A 25718-nucleotide genomic window follows, 5' to 3' on the forward strand; every position below is an offset into this window, starting at 1 on the left:
ATCTTGTCGAAAGAGATCAACACTACCAGCGAACGTTTGCATCATAGGCACGATTTTACTTCCTATTATAGAAATGTATTGTTTAGAGTTCATCATCCCTTCAACTGGTACTAAGCTGCCAGGTCCTTCAGAAGTAAAATTACTGCAAAACATCTGCTTCTGAGGGTGCTTAACTGTTTGAATAAGATGTTGTTCCTTGATGGGTACTCTACCACTTTGCCTGACAAATCTTGGTCGAAACCCTTGCACAAAGAAATGCGTTTCGTCCTGAATACAACCTTCTTCCAGGTGCAGTCCAGGATTGATATTTCCTGTCCCAATCCAAATGTTTTTTCTTCATTGCAGGTGTTAATAACTGTTTTTCGATTGGTTTTCTTGCAAATAGTCAAGGGTAAGGGCGACTAGGCAAGGGTAATCACGCGTTCTAAAAAAATGCAGTTGAAAATGGTTTGAGGCAGAAAATCCCCGAGAAAGGAACAATTTTCTTAAAACATCTGTTTGTTCCAATTAATTTGCACAGTACTGTATCTGACTGGGCTGAAATATAGAGATATTCGAGCCGAAATGCTGATTTGATTCTCTTCATAAAAGGAAGAAGACATTCCTTTATGCATATGTTGGTGTCAGCATACATAATTTCTGTAACGCAATGATAAACATGTTAAGAGAAATGCGAGACAAAATGCATATTTGAATCTTTACATAGAACGAGAATGATATGCCAGTATGTTTATTCCAACACCTGCTATTTGGACATTTTTGCTTAGTTAGTTGGAGACGCTTTTCTAGATGAGTTTGAGGGACAAGGATGTTTTTTAAGAACTCTTAAAGGATTTACGAGCATAGAGTTGCTCAATAGCCATAATTTAAATGGAGGGGGCTCTTTTTTGTGTTTATCAACCCTTGAAGATCACGGTCTTTCATTGAGGGGCCAGGGGGGGTATCTTCAAAGAGAATCTATAGTATGTTTCAGTTCTCTGGTGTAGTTGAGCTCTATTGATCATTGGAAAGGGAGGGTAAACATATCCAAGATATTATTCCCTTTGTTTCCTTTTCATCTTTATAGAACGTCATGGTTTAGTAGGAACATTATGTAAATATATGCATACTAAATATTTTTAATTATTCTGCTTGATTTGTGAAGAATATTTGATGACATAAATCAGATTCTGAAACAAGAATTTAAACTTTATAATCTAAATAGTAATAATTATGATAAAATTAATTGTTAAAATAAGTTTTAGTGGCTACATATGCTTTACAGGAAGATTTTTTAACAATTTACGTTTGAAATTCCAGAGATTGTTTAGCCCAGTCAAATCTAATTTACGAAATATCATAACTTTATTCAATTCCTGGGAACCGATATTTTCTGTTTTGTTAAGCTTTATTAAATTTAGATTTCAAAAATATCTTAATTTAAAATGATATTTTTATCTTTAATGCGCATACAGATTAATGACGAATATTTTTCGTATGTAAAATATCTATAATTTAATATGTAATAAAGACTTTGTCACTTTCTCTCTATATTTTTATTGCATGAAATCTTCATACATAAAAGTGCAGCAAAATGTAAAAACAAAGAAATGGAAATTATGAAATTATTATCATAAGACAAGAATATAAGAATTTTTGATTAAATATATCTTTTATTATTTTCCAACGAAATAGAACTCTTCCCTTCATTTCTCAGTATGGCATACGTAATTACTCGCAAATTAAACTGTGAAGAGTAGAATCTTAAGCTTTTATAAAGTAAAAATATCTGCATGAGAAAAATATTCTTGTTAAATATTCTATTTTTTAGTTCTAACACGATTAACTAATAAATAAGAACGCAAAAAGCTAAATTATTAGAAATATTTTAATTACAAATATGACAGCAAATTAAATTATTAGCAATAATAAATTAAAAAAGTATACTATATATATGGTCTTTCTTAATAGAAGTATAGCTATTTAAAAGCCTTTGATGACACTATAAATAAACTATGCAAAATGGCCTTTTATCTAGTCCATTAACGGACTTCAAACGACTATTTAATTTGAGCTTATTGATGTTTATCAAAGTTATTTCTTTCATGTTTATAAAATGTTTCTTAATTTATCGGCCATTAAGTAGAATGTGTTCAGGACAATACGAAGATCATAATATTAGAATAAATTTATTTTGTAACAAATTCCCCTAATCCTTTGTAATAAAATAACAATTCATTAAAAGGGAAAACATATTCTCTAGTTCAGTGATGAGGATATTTAATCTTTGTTCTTGATTGGTATGTGAGACATTAAATTTATAAATTTGATTATTTTCATTTTCCTTTGAAAGTTTGTTGCCAATGCTAATTAGTTTTGTAAAGAATTAAAAATTCTTTTGTTGTATCAGCTGCAAATTTATGAATATTATTATGAATGCATTTGAAATTTTCTAATAATTTTTCTTGCTTTTGAATAACTTTTAATTGGAAGATCAAATGTGTTTCGTTGTTTATACTTTTTTATTTAAAACTATTGGGTAAATGGTTGGCTTGATATTTTGCTGATGTTGTAGCTATATATTCATTTATATTTAGAAATTTTCAAGCAAATCAACTCACGCTTATCTGAAATAAAGAATATGAATTCAATTTCGAAATCCTATGCGCATTTTTCAATGGAAAAATAATTATTCAATATCCCAGCATAGAGGAAGATATCGAGCAATCAGATTTTCATGGTTTTAAATTAATTATTTTAACGTTTTACACACTTAATGTAAGCTGGTTCAGCATAGGATATAAAAAAAATCTACTGATAATAAGCACATAAAATTTAAATATATTTTATATATATATAAATATATGAAGAAGCTTATATATTAGATGGCTTGATCACTCACTTTCACTACATGATTGTGACGCTAGCTGAATGAATTGTGTCAACTTTAAACTTGGAAATATTTATGAGAATTTTTATCTTGCAGTATAAATTGTTTCCAAACACTTGTTTGAATTCCTAAGACTTTAATCTCTTTAAAATTAAATAAAATAAACATTTTTGTCATCACGGAGATCAGTGAATCTCTTACAAACATTTATTTTATTAGTAAATGATATTTACTTTATTCTATAAGGAATAATAATTATCTATAAAAAGAGTTTATTTACTTTATGTTATTATTTGTTATTAATTAGTTGTAATTATTTTATTTATTGAAAAATAATTTTCAGTTGCTGTGATACTTTGTATTTATACCACTTAAGTCAATATTTATCCAGACTTAAATCAAACAAACTATAATGCAGGATAAAGAAGATGTATTTCATGTCTATATTTCCTAGAATCTAGCGATTTTTACCAATTATTTCAAGAAAGGCAGATTATAGAATACTAAAGAAATATATCGATTGTTTTAATATGCTGAAAATGCTTGAAAAATTTCTTGCCTGCATTTGATTCATTTTTAAATTAAATTCAAAAAGTTTTAATCTCGTACGCAGTCATTTAGTCGCCGCTTAATTTTGTTTAATGTTCAGAAAATTGTGAAAATGTTTCTTTCTTTAATGATGACTATTTATTCAGAATACCAGACACATCGGAGCAAATAAGACACTATATAATCTATGAGACTTTCACATTTGTAGGAATTCATTTATTCAAAGTACCATATACTTCGTAACAAACAATACTATATATATTCAGAGAGACACTCACATTCTTAAACCAATCTACATCTCTTATAGTTTCAATTTATACCAGTAACTCTTTATTCAGCATATCAGACACTTACAAACAAATAAGACACTATGTAATCGGTGACTTTCCCATTTGTAAGAATTCATTTATTCAAAGTACCATATACTTCGTAACAAACAATACAGTATATAATCAGTGAGAATTTTGCATCTAGTACACAACCATATGAAAGATTTTTTTTGAATAGCTAGTCCTTTGATAGCTATTTGAATTCTATTTTTTTAATTTTAATTATGAGCATTTTACCGGTGTAACGCCACTTTTGGCAAACACCTAATCATCATCAGAATACATCAGTATAACCAGTGAGAACGCTCATATTTTTAGGCATGTCTACTTCCCTAATAGTTTCGGTGTAGACCTGTAATTATTTGTTAATTATATGAAGATTCAGTGAAAGAAGGAATACATCAGAATAATCAGTGAGAACTCTCATATTTTTAGGCACGTCTACTTCCCTAATAGTTTCGGTGTAGACCTGTAATTATTTGTTAATTATATGAAGATTCAGTGAAAGAAGGAATACATCAGAATAATCAGTGAGAACTCTCATGTTTTTAGGCACATCTACTTCCCTAATAGTTTCGGTGTAGACCTGTAATTATTTGTTAATTATATGAAGATTCAGTGAAAGAAGGAATACATCAGAATAATCAGTGAGAACTCTCATAGTTTTAGGCACGTCTACTTCCCTAATAGTTTCGGTGTAGACCTGTAATTATTTGTTAATTATATGAAGATTCAGTGAAAGAAGGAATACATCAGAATAATCAGTGAGAACTCTCATATTTTTAGGCATGTCTACTTCCCTAATAGTTTCGGTGTAGACCTGTAATTATTTGTTAATTATATGAAGATTCAGAGAAAGAAGGAATATTTGAAATGAGCTTAGTATGTTTTTAAAATAATTATCCTATTCGAAGAAAGATATTAATTGGGTGACTGAATTCATCATACAGAAACAAAGATTTGCTGGAGATCTAAACTAAAAAATTGTAGTTTAGATGTAAAAAATTGTCTATACGCAGACACAATACGCTTTTATACGGTTGATTGAGTATCTACTATTGATGAGGTTTAAAAGATTGATCTGTCAAAATACTTGTTATTTGACCACAGTTAAAAGAAATAGAAAATCCATTCCTGAATAGCTTTTTTTTTTATTTTAGCAGTGAATTTAAACTTTACTAATCTAAATTAAACTTGATCAAAAATAGATATGAATATTTTATTTTATTGAAACATTGATGTTTATTGCTTCTCATTACAAAAACGTTTCATTAATTTGATATAAATAATTAATTTGATCATAGTACGAATTAACAATTTTATGCAATTATAATCAAAAGTACATTTGTTTCTTGACTAAATGTCTAAATCAAAGTGTAAAGAAAACGGTAATTGAAACTTCAATATTTTATTTCTATTTATTCCTTTATGATTTTAAATGAACTATGACATTTTAAGAAATCAGAATTTTAGATATTAATTGCAAATAAAGAATTTAATCACGAAGAAAATTCTTATTTATTAAACTTTTTGCATCGCTAACATTATAAGCTGTATAAAATTTATTAGATACTGATAGATTTTTTCTAATTCATACCTCTAAAGGGAATACAAGAATATAATAAGATTAACATGAAAGAAATGTCGTCTTCAAGAAAAAAATGTGTAATTATATAAATTTAAATATTTAATCGGTGATATATTCACAATTTCATCCTAAAAGGGGAAATCGAATTATCTCGGTGTTTTCAAAGTTTATGGAATTTATAATTAATTCACTTCTCTATCACAGGAAATACAGCTTGATTCAATAAACCAATGTCAAAAATGATTAAACAGGTAATTAAGGGAAACATGAAATGCAAATTTTAAATTTAATCTTCCAAAACTAACACAAAAGTGATAAATATTTTAACAATAGTCTTTCATTATGGTCATAAAACTTTCTTGGAATAGGGTTTTTAAAGATATTTTAATATGAATGAAATTATTCTATTGAACGATAAACTTTTAAGTAGTAAACTTTTTTATAATTTTCTAATAAGAGAATTAAAGCTTACATTTTGAAAAATGTATTATTAATTCTTTTGAAAATATACGCAGGTTTCCAATTTACGTTCATTCAGTAAATGCCTTTTTGCAATTTAAATGATTTATGCTATAAAATTTGATTCGAATTCGATTATCTCAAAATGTTATATTTTAATAATAATTCCACCGTCAAAACGGATTTTTCATTTAATTTATGACATTTCTAGGTATTTTATAAAATACAGAATGCTGTTATTTAAACTATAAAACAACGAGTAATTTCTTGCTTTAGCTAGTTATAACTGAATAATAAATAATCTATATTGTGATTGTAAAATAAACAAAACATATCACAGATGAGCAAAGAATTATTCTATTACACACCACAGCTTTCAATCTTTATTGTTTAAATTATTTAAAAATGAGTCACTAGAGTTAAAATGCTTAAAATTCTTGGTTTTTAAATTTGAGAAACTGAAGGTATTTATGAAATTGAATTAGCTTAACTTATGAGACAAGCAACGTTTTTCTATGTGCTTCCTTTTCTTTGATTTAAATTGAAATAAACATATATTTAAAAATAACTTAAATTCTAAATTCTAATAAAGTTATTTTAAAGTTACAATTAATTTTGTATCTTTTAAATCATATGTCCTTAAATAATGATAAGAGAAACAGACAACTTTGAAAATTATTTATTATGTTTTTAAAAAATAAGTATTCATCTCTAAGTAAAATATTTTATTCTAAGATTTAAATAGAGCTAAACCTATATTTAAAAAAAATTAAATAATGTGTTCTAATTAAATCATTTTAAGATGACTGAAGTTACAATTAATTAATTAATTTTGTATCTTTTAAATCATATCTCTTTAAAAGAGAAACAGGCAACTTTGAATCGTTTATTCACTTTCAAATAAAAATAAATTATTAATATTCGTAACTAATTAAAATGTTTTTCAATGAATAATATTAATAAAAATTTTGAACATTCTTTTAATAGCAATGTAAAATTATTAACCAGCTTAGAAGTTAATAATTTTACTGTACCTACAAACAACCTAATACATCCTTTAGCAAGAAGGTGTGTATCATAATTTAAAGTCTTGGAAACACCAGTGACATTCTTTTAATTTTCTTGTTTACTTGCAAGGAAAATAAAATACCTCGGCAAACCGCGCATGTGTGTGCCAGACACGAGGGATCCCTTGAGAGTAATATGATTAACGAACTACAATTAATTGGAGCGTTGAAAATTTTTCCACCCTCGTGTGATAATTAATTCCTTACGGTAACATTAATCACTTGGAACACAACTTCCTTTCCCGTCACCCACTTCCTCCCACGGGCGAAATGTTTACCCATGTTTAGCCGGGTGGAAAACGGTAAAATGTTCCAATTGTGACCCTAGTGGTGAAGCTATTTTAAAGCCGACCAACAGCGTTAACTTATTAAAGATGTCTTAAGGGATTTTGTAATTGATATTGGTGTAGATAGTTGTTAATGTTCATTTGTGTCGAGGAATTATTTTAAAAAGTAATTATGTTTTGATACAAATAATTGCATGTATTGAAAATATTAGATATTGTTTAATACAAATTAGTTTCTTATTACCAAGTATTTTTGGCTGTTATAGGGTTGTGGTAGAAAATGGTTTCTAAGGCTCGAAAGTTCTGGATTCGATATATGGTTCCTTATCTTTGAACGTTGTATCAAAATACATTAACCCCATACTCAATCCAGGTCATTTTTTTTTAATTTTTCTTCTGCGCATATAAGATTGACGAACAGAAAGTAATTGATCAAGGATTTTAATGAAACTCTCCGTTTTTAACCTTTCTAAGTGTATTTTCATTGAGACAGACGAAATACATTTGATATATGATATTCATGTTATGATATATCGGTTAATCAGTTTTATCAATAATAATCAATTAATTTCATTAACTGTAACAGTTTCATATTAAAACTTTACATCTGTACCGAATTTTCCGAGAATTTCGTTAAAGGAAATCCTGCCTGTGTAATTATTTTTATGCATTTGAAAATATTAAAAGCTTACGGTAAAAGGTTGAAGTGGTACACACTTGGTTGTAAAATTATTGGTTATGATATATCGATTAATTATTATTTTATTTTTATTAATAATAATCGATTAATTGCATTAACCGTAACAGACTCGCAGAAATGATATACTTGTACCGATTTTTTTGCGAATGAATTTGTATATGTAACTATCCTTATGTATGTGGAAATATTAAAAGCATGCTATACATGGACGAAGTGGTACACATTTGGTTGTAAAATGTTATCATATTTTGGGACAGATCGATAAAAAAATTAAAACCAATATATGTATTCGATTTTCTTCAATGTATTCTGAAACTAAGCCTTAAACAAATCATATTGTGTAAGTAGTCAAATATAGAATACTATTTGCTTGTTATGGTGAATTTTTCATAAGTGCAGCAATATCATTTCATCGATCTTAAATCGATGTAATAATTGAAGGCTAGTTATTCATAGTCTAAACAAGTATGTTGATGGGAAGTGAGCTCACTCGGTGTGCCGGCTCTTGCTTCCCTTCGGAAGAGATGCATCATTTGAATTATTGTCTTTTAAAGAGCCTAAAACCTGGTTATGAAGCACATATCATACCAACGGCGTACCGAAGCATTTAGAAGGAATTACTTTCGGGTCCATAAAGGCTATTTCATGCAATCTACAGTACTCGTAATACTAAGATACAGTCATTCAACTTTTTTAAAAGGACGGGTCGCGGTGGCCTGATGGTAAGTCTCGGCTTGTGAGCCGTAGGGTTTCAGGTTCGAAACTCGATTCCACCGAAGAACCGTCGTGTAAGGGGGTCTGTTGCACTTTACATCCATCATGCCAAACGTTCTCCCGCTGGTGTGGTGTGGAGAAGGGGGTGCCAATTCAGGTGTCATCCTCGTCATCTGACCACGGTTCAAAATTACGAGGTCCGTTCCAAAATAGTTCTAGTGCTGCTTTACAGCGGGACGTTAGTATAACTAAACTAAACTTTTTAAAATGAAAGCTGTTGTGCCGTTGTTGCATTATAGTGTCAACTGAAGTAAGAAGGTACTTAAGAAACATTTCCAGGTTTAATCATACTCAAATGATAGTCTACCGTTACAAGTAAGGTTTGTAGGTATGAAAAGCAGTATATGATTTAAATTAAATTATTGTTCCTGTTCTCATCTGGTAACTCACAGGGTACTTGGTACCCATGAGTACTTGGATGAAAAATGATCCAATTCAATAGGACGATTCTCCCTTTTTATTGAGTTTACAGTAATGTCTGTGCCATTATATCGGCTTCATCTCCAATGTTAAGACATATGTCTACAAGACAAAGTGATACATGGATTAATATGACCATTTGATTACTGTCCTATAAGCACTTATAATAATACTACACTGTCATTCAAAACCCCGATGCCAAAAAAAATTATATTATTTTTATAGCTGCTCACAGATAGCTGTTATAGATATATCCGGTATTATCGAATATATATTAATTGAATTCAATTAAACGTGGATAATATATAATATTTTCTTCCTGTTGGTGGACTAGGAACAGTTATATAATTTTATTTTTATAATCATAGTATTGTGTAAATGAATTTGGATTTTACCAGGTAGCAGATATGAAAGTTATACCCCATCATCAGGATGATGTAATATAAACACATTAAAATTAGGAGAAGTGCATTAGAAAAACGTCAGCGCAATTAAAATTATACAAAACGTAAATAATTTATGTTATGCATTCAAATACGATATGTAATATATAAAACGAGAGAATCGGGTAAATGTACGAAAAGTGAGAAATAAGCCATTAAACAACGTTTTCTGTTGAAAAACATGTATCGATTTGTCATCCTGCCATACAAATTGCTTCCGATGTAGCTACACTCCGGGGAATTATTTAACTGAGATGAAAACTTTCCACCGATGCAATTTGCTTTTTGAGGGGAAAAAAATCCCCCCTTTTCACATTAAAAACATGTTTTTAATTTGAAATAATATATTTTAGACTTTCGCAAGATAAATTTAAATTAATGACCGGAGTCAAATGACTAACGATTCTAAACGACGTTGTAAAAGCCTGAGGTAGGGGAAGGATCGTTGCCATTTTAGCCTGCAGCGAGGAGTGGATTTTTGAAGGAGAAAGTTGCCTTTCACGCAAACGCTCATTTTATTGCATTTTGAGAACATTCTTTTCTTTTTTTTTTCAACATTCTGTATATTTTATTAAAACTTTGGAACTCATTGTTCATTTTAAATACATAATTGATGAGATGAATCAATGGATTTGAGGAAGATAACTTAATTTGATGGAAGGTTTCCGAGCTAAGTGGATAGAAACGAGAAATTCAAAATACGAGAAGTGGCAGCTCCTAACGTTGTTATCCTTGCATTTAGTTTCTTTTAATTTGTCTTTTGTCTTGCGAGTTGAATATTTAATTTTTCAACTTCGTGACTGTTAGTAAGAATTGTGTTTAATGCAAATGGGAGTTTTGAACAGAATATCATTTTTTTTTTAAATAAATAATTTATTCTTGGGACGTGTTTCAATTCTTTTATTGGTTTCCGAGTAAAATCTTAAATACAATTTTAAATGATGAATCGCTTCCAAACTACAATAACTATAAATATTTTATCAGTTGTTATTAAAATAGCTTCTGAATTTTTCTGAAATATGATTAATTAATAATTAATGTATAATTTCACTTAAATTACTCAATAAAAGAAACACTATCTCCTTTTTTATGTACATTTGAAAAGTAAATTACTTGTGAAGCAATCAAGCAAATATTTTTAAAAATAATTTCATGGTTATTATTCATGGTTTCATGGTTAATTTCATTTCTCATCTTTAATATAATTTAGTTCTTCCAATATAGTAAAGAAAATCTGTAAATTATTAATCCAACATTTTTTTCTTTAATTAATTCATAATGATTAAAAAGGTCTACGCCGGCATAAGTGTACCGCTTCTTCTCCGTGATCTGGGTGTCCTGGGTTCGAATCCCGGCTCGGGCATGGTTGTTCTTCATCTTTTCTATCTGTGTGATGTGTGAATGGTGCCCCGCTGTAAAAAGGGGTTGTACAAGCAAATGTGATGCGTGAGTAGCTAAGACGTACTCTTGGCTCTAGTTGGCGCTACTAAAACAAGAGACTCCTTGGCTTAATATCGCTAACTTCATCAGCTAGCTTGTCCATGGATAGTGCCATTACAAACAACAACAAAAAGATCTACAATAGAAATTTTAATAAACAACATTGGTAGTTATAAATTTAATACTGCTAACAAAAACTCGTTAAATTTTTCCTGATTTTAAACATATTATTATTAAATTTTAAAATCTGTCTTTAAAATTAAGATGAATCATACTTCTGTATTCCTGTTTTGAGTGTTTATATGCATAATAGTAAGCGTTAGCTGAAATAATATTTCAACAGATAATAATAATATACAGATAATAATAATATTTCAACAGTCTGGTGCTTTGATTTAATGGGAATATTACATACATCATTATCAAGCTAATTAAGTCCATTGAATGCTCTTTAACCTCTAATTTGACACACAAAATCGATTATTTTTTCATTGGAATTTTTTACTTCAGATTTTTTATTGTCTTTGTAAGAATGTGGAAACAATTTCTTTGCATTCTTCTGTAGCATTTCTTAAATTAGCATATTACGGTTTGTCTCCTATTTATTGAATAATTGTGAATAATTCTTAGATTAATTATAGTTCACAAACTTGTCTAATTAATCTGAAAGTCAGTGGAGAAAATGACATTTATAATATTACGTTTATTATTACAATGGTTACATATGATTTTAAAGTGTGATAAAATGGCATATGAATGTAAGCAATGCATAAACGGCATTTTTTTGTCGATAGATTTACTGAGATAATTTTTATTGTACATAGTATCTTGCATGGAGTCTTTCTATTTAATAATTGCTTTCACCGTATAACTAGTTTGAGCAGATATTGGCCGACACTTTACGTTTGTTAGAATATTGTTACAAATGTGATTAAAAAAGAACAAAATAATATTAATTATTTTATTATATTAAAAATTTTGATCTGTATCAAATCTTGACTCAGAAAATCTGATCTTAATCAAATCTGGATCTCAGAAAAACGTCTTTTAATCAGTATAAGTTTTCGTGCGTATGTAAATGCGATCGAGTTTAAACAGTGTAATTTGTTCTGTAACTACTGTTACTTTCTCAAGAAACTGTAAATTTACATAGAATCGAATCGACCCATATGAAGAGGACCGAATTCTATACTCTTTTTTTATTTACGACGACGATACGAATTTTTTTAATCTTCAATTTACGACAAAACATAGAAGAAAGTTTGCCATATTGGATTAAGTAGACGAGGGAGGGGAGAATTCTCTTCTGTTTTATTACGTGATCCCCCCCCGGGAGGCACCTCGAAATGAGGATGAGAAATTTCCTCATTTTGGCATGCCGGCATGCTGGTTGGTTCTCGCCACCCTGGAGGGTACACGAACAAGCGGAGGTCCGGCTCCTCCCATCGATGACGGGACGCACTTCCTTTTATAAATGATTGTCTATCGTCGGATGTCCTTAGGACTCAACCACAGTTCTAGTCAGAGTTACTGTAGTAGCGCTCCGGTTATTCAGTGTTTTATCCGTGTGCTTTCGAGGCTGGTCGGAGAGTCAGTGATATGGCTTATTATTTGATTTTCAAGATTACCTAACCATTTGGAGCCTAATTCTATATGAAAAAAGTTTTAATACTAGAACGTCCAAGATTTCCATTACCCTTAAACGTTCGCCGATGTCATTTCGACACTGCGATATAAAATATATAAAATAATTTTAATAACTAAATAATTGCAGGACTGCTGTTCAGTAAGGTTTAGCTATAAGAATTTTTAATATTATTTCATGTAATTATCATATATTATGACCGTTTATATAATAAAAAACTGTAACAAAAAAATTACTTAATCATGTAAAATGAAATAAAACTATAATATTTATAAATATTAATATAATGAGCGAAATTGTAATTTTTGAAAGAATGCAAGTTTTTAAATCTTTATTTATCGTTTGTAATCATAATGTTTTGTACATACCTCATTTTCAATGGATGTAGTGATATTCAATTTGTTCTGTACATTTTTCGCACACCATTTACATCCAAGAGATACACATTTTTTTAGCTACATTTCCATTATACTCATTAATTTCGAACTTTTTACGTTCTAGCGAATTTGTAATTCCTTTAAATTCAGTATTTATTACTGGAATATTATCAATTTCATCTGCACTTTCTTCAGATTCTTTGCAGTCCCTTTCACGCAACCTTCATCGGAATCTAAATTAGAACAAGATAGCTCACTACCATTCGACTCATTCTCAGAAAGCTCTTGCAACAAATTAGCAATTTTATCAGGGCTTAGACCTTTTCTACGAGCCATCGTTTCAAGGGGTCTGCTCTGCACAAAGTTCGAAAATCGAATGAATTTTTTTTTATGAGCCGATAAACAAATGCTATGTAACGAAACACTTAGGCACAACAATTTTAGTTTAATTGATTCATTTCTGTTGTGAACACAATAACACTGCATTTAAGATTTGAAAAATATGCGATAGTATTTTGCGAAGTTTTTTTTACTAATGGTATCTATTTTTTGTTGAACGACTGCTATTTTATAATGATAAAATGCCTTGGTATCGAAACGATATCAGCGTACATTCTAGGTATATTTAGTTGTAAAATCTCTCCTAATTAACCTAAAACCACAAAACTTTTTCTGTGTAATCACCATGGAAAATGATTAAAAGTCACGAAAAATTTGAAATTCTCTGCAAAAATGCGGAAAGGAGGATACACTAAACAGGCCCTGGTGTCCAATCGACACCGACGGACGTTCTAATATTTATACCCATATTTTGCAGAATGCATGCTCTGACCCAGGGAAATTGAAAGTAGAAACATTAAATCAATAAGTGCTTACGTCATTTAATCATTCAAATCCCAAAATCAATCATTCTTTTTTTCCTACATTCAAATAATAGTCAAATTTAACATCAAACATTTACGCTGTAGCTCGGAATATTTTATCATTTTATTATTATTGACCAAAACTTCAACAAATGTGTTTAAAGATAAATCCGTAGCAATGTTAATGTCGCCAACTGATTTATGGAATCCGAATGAAATATGGCTTTCAGTCCTAAGAAACCATTAAGGCAGTATAAGACTTCATTAGAGATCAGATTCCGAGCCATGTCGTCGCCAAAACAAGTATTGATGGCTCTGGTTTTCTTTTACATGGTAAGAGATTTCCATTTTGCTGAACGGTATGATCTTTTCCAAATAAAGTTTGCTCGAACTTTTTAAAAATTCGATGATTCTAAACTAAAGAATTTAAAAATATAAGAAATATAAATAAGAATACAAAAAAATTCTACATACGAAGATATATATTTATTTGTGTATATAAATATATTTCTTCATAAAATGTGTGTACATCTGAAAATAAACCTTCCTGACAGAGAAATCATGATTATTTTTTAATTCTTCATTTTTAAATGTATAATCTGTCAAAGCTTGTTTGGTACATTTTTAAAAGGCAATTTTCTTCATTACTGAATCTTTACAAAATTAGCTGTGTTACACCGTTACATAATCCCTCAAATTTCGTTTTCACGAATAAGAATTCAATACATTTATTAGTTAAGAAATCATTTCAGTCATTCAATAAATTTGTTATTCCAATTCTCCTGAATGACTACCTCCATTTTTCTATCTTAGCCTAATTTGATGTGAAAACATCTGCTTATTCAAAAGAATGTTTACTTTGACTTCAATTCAAAAACTTTAATTTTCACGATTTAAAAGCATTTATTTCGACTAGGAGCCCCCCTCCTCCCAAGGAAGTAGAAGACTAATTAAAACTACTCAAATGCATCTCATTTCATTTATTCCACCTTAGATAAGGCAGCGAATGCCTATAAGTATTGGCGAAAAATATTTAAGAAATATTTGTATTTGGCGTTCTCATTTTCTAAATATGCCATGCAATCTTTCACGATCTGTTTTAAGGATATATCTCTGGTAAGCGTTTAATAGTATCCGAAAATTGAATTGTTTCTTAAAATTGCTTTTTTTTATCGATTGAAATCAAACTTAGATACATAACTATAATTGTAGCCATAAAATCAAATAGCAAATGTACATATTTACGTCGTTGCATTTTTGAATTATTGAGTTTATATGCTAGTGAATGTACAGACCGACAGAAAGACCTTGAACAGACCTTGACCTATTTAACTCCAAATTTGGTAGGCATTTATACTTTACATGGTGGATCCATGTACCAAATTTTATCTATAGAGTTCTTTTCGTTTGGTAGTTATTGTGTTATCTTATATGGAGATACATAGAATGAATTGCTCAGACCGGATTTCGCTCAAAATTTGATAGAAATAGATAAACTAGGTGAAAAGTGCCTTTGAGTTATGGTGTACTCAGACAAGCAAACTCATAGATAGACAGACTTAATGTCAAAAATGAATATTTTTTTTTCTTTTAACTTAGGAAGGGAAAATAAGGTAGATGTTTTGAACAATTTAAATTTTTTTTTCTATACTTTGTGCAAAAATACGTGTTCTTGTTGTTATTTTTAAAGTGAAGAGCAATTATGCAGATTTCCAATGACATGGCAATCTGAAGAGGAAGAAACTGTACAGATACACATATTAGGGGTACAAAATTGACACAACATTAGATCCAGTACTCGTGTTTTAAAATTAATAACGATGGAAAAATAATACTATACACCAGGGTATTATTTTTTCACCATTAGTACTTGAACCACTTTTAAGCATTTTGATACAATATGTCCATGAATGTGTCCGTTCAGATTTTGGAATATCGTATTAGAAATATTGTACAATATGTTGTGTTAATAAGAAATATCATTGATGAAGATATAACGCTAATAATGCTTATTATACCACGAACGATGTTAATCTTTATTACAGTACTATGCATTTTGCGTCTTATTACTATTTAGTGACAGCACCATAAGATCTTATAAGAAATTTAGTCGGAATGAAAAATTACAAGTAAATAAACTACTTAATTTGAAGTTTTTAATACATTCTTCTAATACTTATGATGGTAAGAAATTTTCTTATTTAAAATTCCTTGCATTAAGTATTGCATTTAAAATTTATTATGAACTTTAGGAAATCTTTACATCTTTTTTTTCTTTCATAAAAAAAATTATAAAATGAAGTTATAAATAATTTGATTTCTCCTTTTTCTTAGTATTTTGCTTTCATTATTACATATAGAGGTTCTGCCTTCAAAATTATATTTTATAATAGGTTTTATAAACATAATATAAAATCTATTATGAGCTTTAGGAAATCTTTACATCTTCCCTTTCTTCCGTAAAGGAAATTACAAAATGAAGTTATAAATAATTTGATTTCTCCTTTTTCTTAGTATTTTGCTTTCATTATTACATATAGAGGTTCTGCCTTCAAAATTATATTGTATAATAGGTTTTCTAAAACATGCATAGTTATTTGCTTCACTTTTAATTGAATTTGTATTGATGGATTATTTTTTTAATTATTGCATCAATAGTGTTATACAAAATTCCTTATAATTCTTATAAAATAAAACAGTAAAAGAAATGTCAGCAAACAAAACATATATTCATGAAAAGTTTTTTATAAAAAAAAATTCAAATGACTTAAAATGCTTTTTAACAATGTTTCTCTACATCTGTTATTGTAGAATAGCTTTTTTTTCTTCTAGTCAAGACTAAAATCGATAAAACCATTGCACGAGATATACTCTCTTCGATAACAGTGCTTTTCAGATGTTTCTGACTTGTGAAAATAATGACTTAGTTAATTGATGACAAAGTTCCTAAAAATAAGTATTATTTTGATAAAAAAAATTTTTTTCTTGTTTTCTGGTTAATATGCTGCTGTATTAACTAGAATATCTTTATGCTAAAATATGCAGTGTGTAGTTTCGGTAGCGGTGAAGTTTTGTTTAAAGTTACTTATACCAGCTAGAATTTTAATTCAATAAGTCATAAAATTAAAAATTAGATAGAAGATATTAAAATGCATGAGTTAATAGAAAATAAGAGAATATGAATTGGGCCTAGTTGTTACAGCACTTCATTTAACCAGAGAATAGTCCTTTCTTTATATATTTTTTCAGGTGAAAGTCAGACAAATATTTTAAATCAGAAAAATCCTAAATAAATAAAATAAAATAAAACCTTTTTAACAATTTAGTATGGCAATAATTATGTTTTAATGATCTCTTATAAATGAGATTTGAGAGTCAAGAAATCCTACCATAGTTTTTAATTTTTGCCATAAGTAATTATTTAGTTCATTAAAAAATGAAATTTTTTTAATTTGAAAATCAATACCGGCATATAATTTTTCTTAAAAATGGTTGTGTGCAGGACCTGCAGTACATGCTAAGAATTATGAGTCGTTTTATAATTATGAGTAATTTTAGCAATAAAAAAACTAACAACATAATAGTTACGATGAAAATTTTAATGATGCATTTTTATTCTCATTGTATTAGGTGTTCAGTCCCTGGTGTGTGGGTATCAAAAGTTCCATTTATTCTCATAAATCACTTAATACTAAATAAATTTCATTATTTAAACCGATTTTAATTCATACCATTTTGCAAGAAATAAATGTTGTAAGAAATGAAACTTCTTGAAATATTTTTTTTTTAATATGTGAATGCACCTTGAATGAAAATCATGTTATAAATGTGCTTTTCAGGTTGAAAAATTTAATTGAAATTTATTTCTTTATGGAGTCAATTTAATTCATTATTCATACAAAACTTCAAAAACCTATCCTGCAAAAATAAATTTAGTATACATAATTTCTATCTTTACAGGAAGAGAGCTTTGGGTAATGGTAGTATCAAGATATCCAAATGAAGAACCTATCCTGAAACCAAATGTTAAATATGTAGCAAATATGCATGGAAATGAAGTAAGTGATTTAAATCACAAATTTTAACTGTTAATTTTATTTTATAATATTAATCAAGCGATAATTATGTATACATAAGTATCAATTTTCTATATGTGAATCTATTAAGCATAGATATTTTAATCAGTTAAGTTTCTCAGTTCTGTCTATACTTTAAAAGGATATTTTTTTCCGATTACATGACATTCGCTCAAAAGTACAATTTAAATGTAACAATTTTTTTCAACATACAATATTAAATGATCGTGACATACAAATTTTGAAAATGAATGCGAAACATATAGTTAAAATTACAAAATTTGAATAAAATAATTTCCACGATATGTAAATATTGGGTTTCGAGGATACTTCTATAGTAATCATTATTCGATACGATATGTTATGTATTTCTCTGCTATGATAAAAATTCTAATAAAAACCTCTATATCTGTAATTTAAATAACTATTATTACTGATTAATTGGAAATAAGGGTCATTATAGAAGGCAATGCTTCGTTTTATTTCAAATCATTTTTTTTTTTTTCAAATTGTGTATTGATTCACATATATTTCATTCCCATCATTTATTTCTCTTCATTTTTAGAAACAGAACTAGAATAGATTTTTTTATTCCTATTATTCTTTTAAAATAAGATTAATCTTCAAATATGCCTTCATGAAGGATATAATTTTAGTGTAAATTTTTCTTATCATTAACTTACATATTTTGAATATTTTTTTCTGCTGAATGCATAACAGCAATTTAAAAAATTTCAGAGATGATTGCTTTAATGTAATAATTATTTTATGAAACTTTCTGAGTAGTTTTACTAAGAAAAATAAGAAAAATGTAAGAATTAATACGGTTTATAGTTATAACAAAAAAACAGAAGTTTCTTAAGTGCATTATATTTATTAGAAAAATCTTTTTTATATGTAATTATTTAAATAGAAACGGTCATTCCGTTATACTTGGAAAAATAATTTGGTTACTAGTTAACAAGTTAATTAAATAACTTGATTCTTTGAAAAAATAATTCGTTTTCTCATGTCTGAACTATTCTTGAAGTTATTCCAAGGTCCTGTTATCATCCAGCATTAATCATTGTATTACAGTAAATCACGACTGTGTCGTTTATTTGAATTGGACCAGTGTCTTTACCTTCAATGTTTTTTTTCTTTTTTGTTGATTTTATATTACTTTTGTCATTATTATGATGCTTGTCATTAGAAAAGTTAAAATCGAGTGACTAATATATTCTTTTGTTCCTTTTCAGGCAGTAGGTAGAGAATTGATGCTTCACCTCATCACGTATCTGATCAACAACTACTACACAGACAATTACGTGCGGTGGTTGCTGGACACCACGCGCATCCATATCATGCCATCCATGAATCCGGATGGGTTCGAGTCCGCCATCGAAGGACAGTGTTCTGGGGGTCAGGGGAGGTGAGTAAAGACTTCATTTAATGAATGCGCGATTTCAGTGGAACAAATCAATCAATGATGCGTTTTTACTTTCTTTTATATGAATATAGAGAAAGTATTGTAATCATAAAAAAATAAATAATAATGAATTCGAGATTTTGATCTCTCTGAGCTGTAAAACAGGTTTTGTCATTATGTCTATCTATTTGTCTGTCTGGCTGTCTGTGAACACAATAACTGAAAAACGCTTTGAATGAGACCGTTGAAATTTTATATATAAACTTTAGATGAAATTTGTAGATATACATCACATTTTAAACGAAATCCATCTAAAAAAACTATCTATCTAGTTATTCCAATATAAATGAACTCGATAATTACTAGACGTAAATAGTTAAACAGACAAAATTTGGTTCACAGGCGCAACATCTAAAATGTAGATTCTTATGAACGTCTATTAATCTGTATTTCCGCATGATTGTAAACTCGGTTAATTATAAATATAATGACTTAAGCCAATGAAGTCATTACCGATATTTAATCTATGAAAAGCGATATATCCCTGATATTTGGTGTTCCGCGGACCAAAATGAATATAACTATTTACTTTTAATTTGTAGGCTTAAATCCGTTTCATAGGTCTATAATAATTAAAAAATATTGATTATTCTTATTGGGACTGTTTACAAATACTATGAAATCATAAAAATTAATTAATATATCTCAAATAACCCTTTGAAATGTATTAAACTGCAGTATTAAAATCAGTTTTCTTCATGGCATTGAGATTTCAGGGAATTCTATTTAATTTACTGGTTTGTTTCAAATATACATTTTTATGTTTTTACCATATCTTTACAAAACTCTTTCAATCATATCATGATAATTTTATTTTAAGTCTCCAATTATTCTAAAAAAATTATAAACAAATACCTTACATTTGATTACAGACACTTGCTTTAATTCTTTATGCAGTGAGTGAAACGCTCATAACATAAAAATGTCGTTCCATTATATAAGTTAATAAAAAATCGTGCAATATTTTGAACTCCATTTAATATAATTCAAAGATAAATGGTTCTTTCTAGTTCGTAATGGAGAATAAATACGAAAGTAACAAATATATATATGTGGTTTCATGTAATACTTTTATTGTTCTTAAATTTAATGCTTCCATTCTTTTAATAGATACTATTTTTTGTTTCTTTATTATTTTATATATGGAAATGTATAATTCTTCAGAAATATCAATATAATATCTAAGAACAAAGCTTTTTTGGCTTCTAGTCTAGGAATAAGTATCTTAAATAATGCGTTCGAGTTTTTGTTTTTCTATGGATTCCTTTTCCTCGATGTAATATAAAGCCATGAATAAAATTCAAAGAACTAAACACACTGCTGCATTTTAAAGATGAAACAATGCATATCAAAAGGATTTTAGGAAATACAAATTGTCTTGTATAACTCTGAAAGTTATTTTTAAGTTAACCTAAGAATTATATTTCCTCTGTTTGGTGAAAAGAATAGAAATTTTCATTCCCTAGAAACTCGAATTACATGTTTTAAAGACGATTTCTTTAATTTATGAAATATTTTTGTTAGAGACTAGCCTGGTGTTTTAATTTTATTGAATGTTTCTTATAACATGGAGTTTAAATGACAAAAATGTAGCTTTCGAAAATTTCTAAAATAAAGTGATTTAATTCTCCCCAGCACTTTCCTAGAATTGTTTCTACTTAGTAAAAAAATCACATTGTTTTCCTCATATTTAAAGCAAATAATCATTTTCTGGCTGAAATTTCTGAAAATTTCTTGCTCTCAGAAGAAAATAAAAACAATTTTAAAATAATCACCGACACATTTAAATATTGATATGAATATTTATTAATAATAAGACTGCAAAATGCTCATATCAAACCATTTATCAATAAATATAACTGTAAAATTACCCAGGTGATGGTTATTGTTTTAATATTGAGAAATAGACTTTTTTAAATATATTAAAAAATTTTTATATTTTATATTTATTAAAATTATTATCAATTTAGTATATTTACCAAAAATATTCACAATTTTTTAATTATTGCTTGTTTTAGGTTATTAGACAAGAAATAATCGTACTATACATACTTCGAATTTATAATTTGATAAATAAAAATAGACAAAATAGGAATGTTTGATTCAAGAATTTATAACTTCCCATAAATTTCTGAAAGAAAGATGAAGTGTAGTCCAAAGTATTTTTCATTTATACGCATAAAAATAAATTTTTTCATGTAAACTTGAAGATTAAATCATTGTGTAATTATACCATAGTCTAGAATATAATCCATTTATTTATCTTTAGGTACAACGCAAGGGGCTTTGATTTAAATCGCAATTTTCCTGATTTCTTTAAAACCAACAACAAGCAGCAGCAACCAGAAACAGAAGCAGTCAAAGAATGGCTAGAAAATGTGCAGTTTGTGCTTTCAGGAAATATCCACGGTGGTGCTCTTGTCGCCAGTTATCCATACGATAACGAAGCCAATAACAGTAAGTGAAAGTCAATGTATTACAAATTAATTACAGGATGGCCATAAAATAGCTTTCTCTTTTTGGAGACATCAGCAAAAGAGACTATTTAATGGAATTAAACTAAATTTCGTATGGATTACTTAGATTATGGAAAGTATTGGAAGATGATTTTTGTAAAATTATAATTAGTAATGAAAGTGTTGACAGTAGAGATTTTAACATTGAAGGAATAAAGATGAGTCAAAGATTATTTAGAACAAAAGAAAAATGGATCGTATAATATTTCATGAAATTTTAATTGATTGAAAAAGAACATATCCTATAATACTTATTGAAAATTATTTTTGTTATCTAAGTTTACTTTTCACAATCTTAATATGCAATTTGATTTTATTCTGTTAATTAGTTTTAACTGCAGAAACCTCCAAATAAGGAGCATTATTTTATGGTCACTCTCTGTACGTATATAGAAGTGATTAAAAGTGCTCTTCTCACTCCTTAGTAAATCGCCATTTTTTTAAGAATAGACATTTTCTTGATTTTATTTCATTATTTTTACTTAATTTAATGAATTTTAACATAAAACACAGCTTACATAAGCAGCAATGTAAATGAGTTGTAAATGCTGGCTAGATATTCCGTTCCTGTGTTTGTAAACAAACAAATGCATATTTTTCTAAGTTCCAAGATCCATTTAATGCCATTTCTCCTTCTGGATTCAGAAGAAGAGACAAATGTATAACTGAGTAGCCATGCAAGTTGTCTTTGTTAAAAAAATCATTTAGCTCTGTAGATTTAGTTGAGTTTTGTCATCATTAAATGGTACTTAAATACTAAATCTCTGATAATTTATATTCTATTTGCTATCCTTTATTTGTGCGAAACTATATTTTCTTTAGTTTCAGAAATAAAAATGCCAATGTCGTTGCTGGAATGTACGTGGAAAAGAATATTAAAATGTGCGTGATCAACAAAGCTATTCATTCGAGCATTAATTGTTTTTAATAAAAAATATTCAGTGCTTTTACTGAAGTTTTAAAATAGGTTTATTTTATTTTTATCTAAGCTATGCTGACATTCTAAGTATATTTTAACAAAATATTCAATAATCTAAAACAAGGTAAATCTCAATTAAGCAAGAGCCAGCCCCGAAAGAAAAATTTTATATCATCATTAATTATGTAATCACATAAACCATTTTCTTTGCAGTGTTCACTACGTTCAGTTCACCTTCCCTAACGCCAGACGACGATGTCTTCCGATACCTAGCCTCAGTATTTTCTTTCAACCATGAGAACATGCATCTGGGAATTCCGTGCAGAGACGGGACACCGGGGTTCGCTAACGGGACCACCAATGGAGCGGCGTGGTACCCTCTCACAGGTAGGTGACACGAATATGAAATGAATGGCATTACTTTTCAGAATTCCTCTCTCTTTTTTAAAAGAAATCCGTCTTCATTTTATTGGAGAAATTTACTATTGAAATTTTAAATAATTTAGTGGTTTAAGACAATGGTAAAGGCAAATTTTGCTTGTTAATACTTCAACTTATATTCAAACTCATGATTGATTTCAAGGACAAAGATCTCCCTCCGTCATTGTGATATAAATTGTATCCATAAAATGAATTTTAAGACCCTTCAAAGCCAATGATCTTGAGCATTCGGTTTCTATAAAATTTAATTTAATTACATAATGAAATCTGAATAAAGTATTTTAAAAATCAGTTGACAACAGCTGCCAATGAAACTGAACACGGAATGTATAATTTCGCCGGCGTTCTGGCATAGGGGTAGCGCGTCTTCCCCGAGATCTGGGCGTCCTGAATTCGAGTCCCGGTTTGGGCATGGTTGTTCTTCCGTTGTTCTATCTGTGAGATGTGTGAATGTGCCCTCCTGTGAAAAGAGGTTGTGCAAGCAAATGAGTGATGCGTGAGTAGCTAAGTCGTACTCTTGGCCCTAGTTGGCTCTACTAAACAAACAAGAGACGCTCCCCCACAGGCTCAAATCGCTGTCTTCGTAACAGCGGGCTTGCAAGTGCCATAAGAAACAACAAAAACAACATGTATAAGTTTAAAGTTATTGGTTGTTGTTGTTTTTTTCTTTTGAATTTTGGTGAACAAATGCATTGAATTTCAAATTGATGATCATTACATAAGGTTTCCAACAATGATTGAATTCCTGGATATTAATTATTCCTAATTGCTAACAAAACAAAACTTTCAGGATCTATGGCTACGGTTTCTGTAAAAAAGAGTAATGTCTTTTTGACAAAAAACAATGGGTGCCCTTTAAGATCGTCAGATAATTGTAGATAATTCAGATAATTGTAGTAATTATTATCACATTCAATCTTTAATGGAGTGTAATTCTTAAATTTAAAAGCTAATTTTTTGCATATTTTTTTATTTATCAAATACATATTTAAATTTTAGAAGAAAATGAAGAAAACCTTATTTTGTCCAATATGCCATAAAATTAAATGCCGAAAGATAACAAATTATGGAAGGAACTTCCATTTGTTTAACCACTGGAGCCATAATTTGTACAATGGAAAGAAATGCTCGCACTAGAATAAAAAAGAAAAGTGAAAGTAATTTTTCCCTCAGTGATTTTAATAAAAATATTTTTTAGGGATTTATTTGACACGTATAACAGGAAAGAGAATCGTAGACCTGCTAGCAAGAAATGTGCAGGTGTTAAGGATTTTTATCTCTTCGCGCATGGCGTGAGGAACAAAAAAGGTAGCAATTTTTTTAAGCACGTGTGAAAAATAATTAAATAAAAAAATGATATTTAGATCAGAAAATGGGAGAAAAGTTTAGAAAAAAGTAATACGATTAATTTAAGATAAAATTAAGTAGCATTTAAATTAAGAGATATCACTACCTATATGTACTAAGAATTGAAACAAATTGAAAATCTCTCAAATAATTAATAATTTTTATGCACCATATATTCATTCAGTTTCTGCCTTTTAAAAAGACAAATGAAATCAAAAGAAATAAAGCAGCGTTTAGACCAACATTCATTGTACGACATCCCTTTACAGGTGGAATGCAGGATTACAATTATGTGTACGGCGGCGTGATGGAAGTGACCTTCGAGATATCCTGTTGCAAATTCCCTCTCAAAACGGAACTAGAACGATATTGGCGGGAAAACAGAAAAGGCTTACTGCACTTTCTTGGAGAAGTGCATAAAGGTAAAATAATAATAATAATAATAATACCTATCCATATGCAATATAAAAAATGATTCTATGTAAATGTTTTATGAACCCTTCTTAAAGTTTATGTTAGAATAAAAAATTGTTCATGAAGAATTGATGACAGATGCTATTTTAATAATATCTTATATAGTTTTGAAATATAATATTGCATAATTTTATTTAACCTAACTAAGTCCTTGGCTGTATAAAATTCTGATAATGATTTTTTTCTTCTGCCTTTCTTATGCAATTCTTAAAAATTTAAAATTTGTTTCGCCGTTTATAACCTAATATTTGTATTCATAACAATTTTAATTCATCGATCAAATTTAATTTAATTTTAATTCCATATGAAATCAGCAATCTATTAGTTAAAAAACATCTACTAACAAGATTTCATATTATTTAAAACAGTGAATACAGATTGTGTTAATATCTAATAAAAACGTATTAATAAAATGCAATTCTTTTTTTCAGTAGTTGAAAATATTTTTTAAATCCAAAAAAATCAATATTAACAAATCAATTCCTCATTACTCCCCGGGGTAATAAATTACTCCCCCCCGGGGGGCACCTCGTAATGAGGATGAGATGCTTCCGGCATGGTGGTTGGATCTCGCCACCCTGGAGGGTACACTAATAGGTGGGGGATCTGGCTCCTCCCATCGATGACGGGGCGTACTTCCTTCGGGGAGGGTTGTACCGTGGCCGGT

At 28.8% G+C, this 25718-nt stretch overlaps 1 protein-coding gene across 4 annotated transcripts in view; it reads left to right on the plus strand.

Annotated features, from left to right (window-relative positions):
• LOC129965782 (carboxypeptidase M-like) overlaps positions 1-25718 on the plus strand; it is a 476038-nt gene that overhangs the window by 431630 nt on the left and 18690 nt on the right. For all 4 annotated transcript variants that reach the window (XM_056079961.1, XM_056079960.1, XM_056079962.1 and 1 more), the window contains exons 3-7: positions 17771-17868; positions 19125-19297; positions 21624-21811; positions 23003-23176; positions 24847-24999. In XM_056079961.1, coding sequence (XP_055935936.1) covers positions 17771-17868; positions 19125-19297; positions 21624-21811; positions 23003-23176; positions 24847-24999 — 786 coding nt within the window. The remainder of the gene's footprint in view (positions 1-17770; positions 17869-19124; positions 19298-21623; positions 21812-23002; positions 23177-24846; positions 25000-25718) is intronic.

The sequence above is a fragment of the Argiope bruennichi genome, chromosome 4 (assembly GCF_947563725.1).
Source record: "Argiope bruennichi chromosome 4, qqArgBrue1.1, whole genome shotgun sequence".
Classification (NCBI taxonomy): Eukaryota; Metazoa; Arthropoda; class Arachnida; order Araneae; family Araneidae; genus Argiope; species Argiope bruennichi.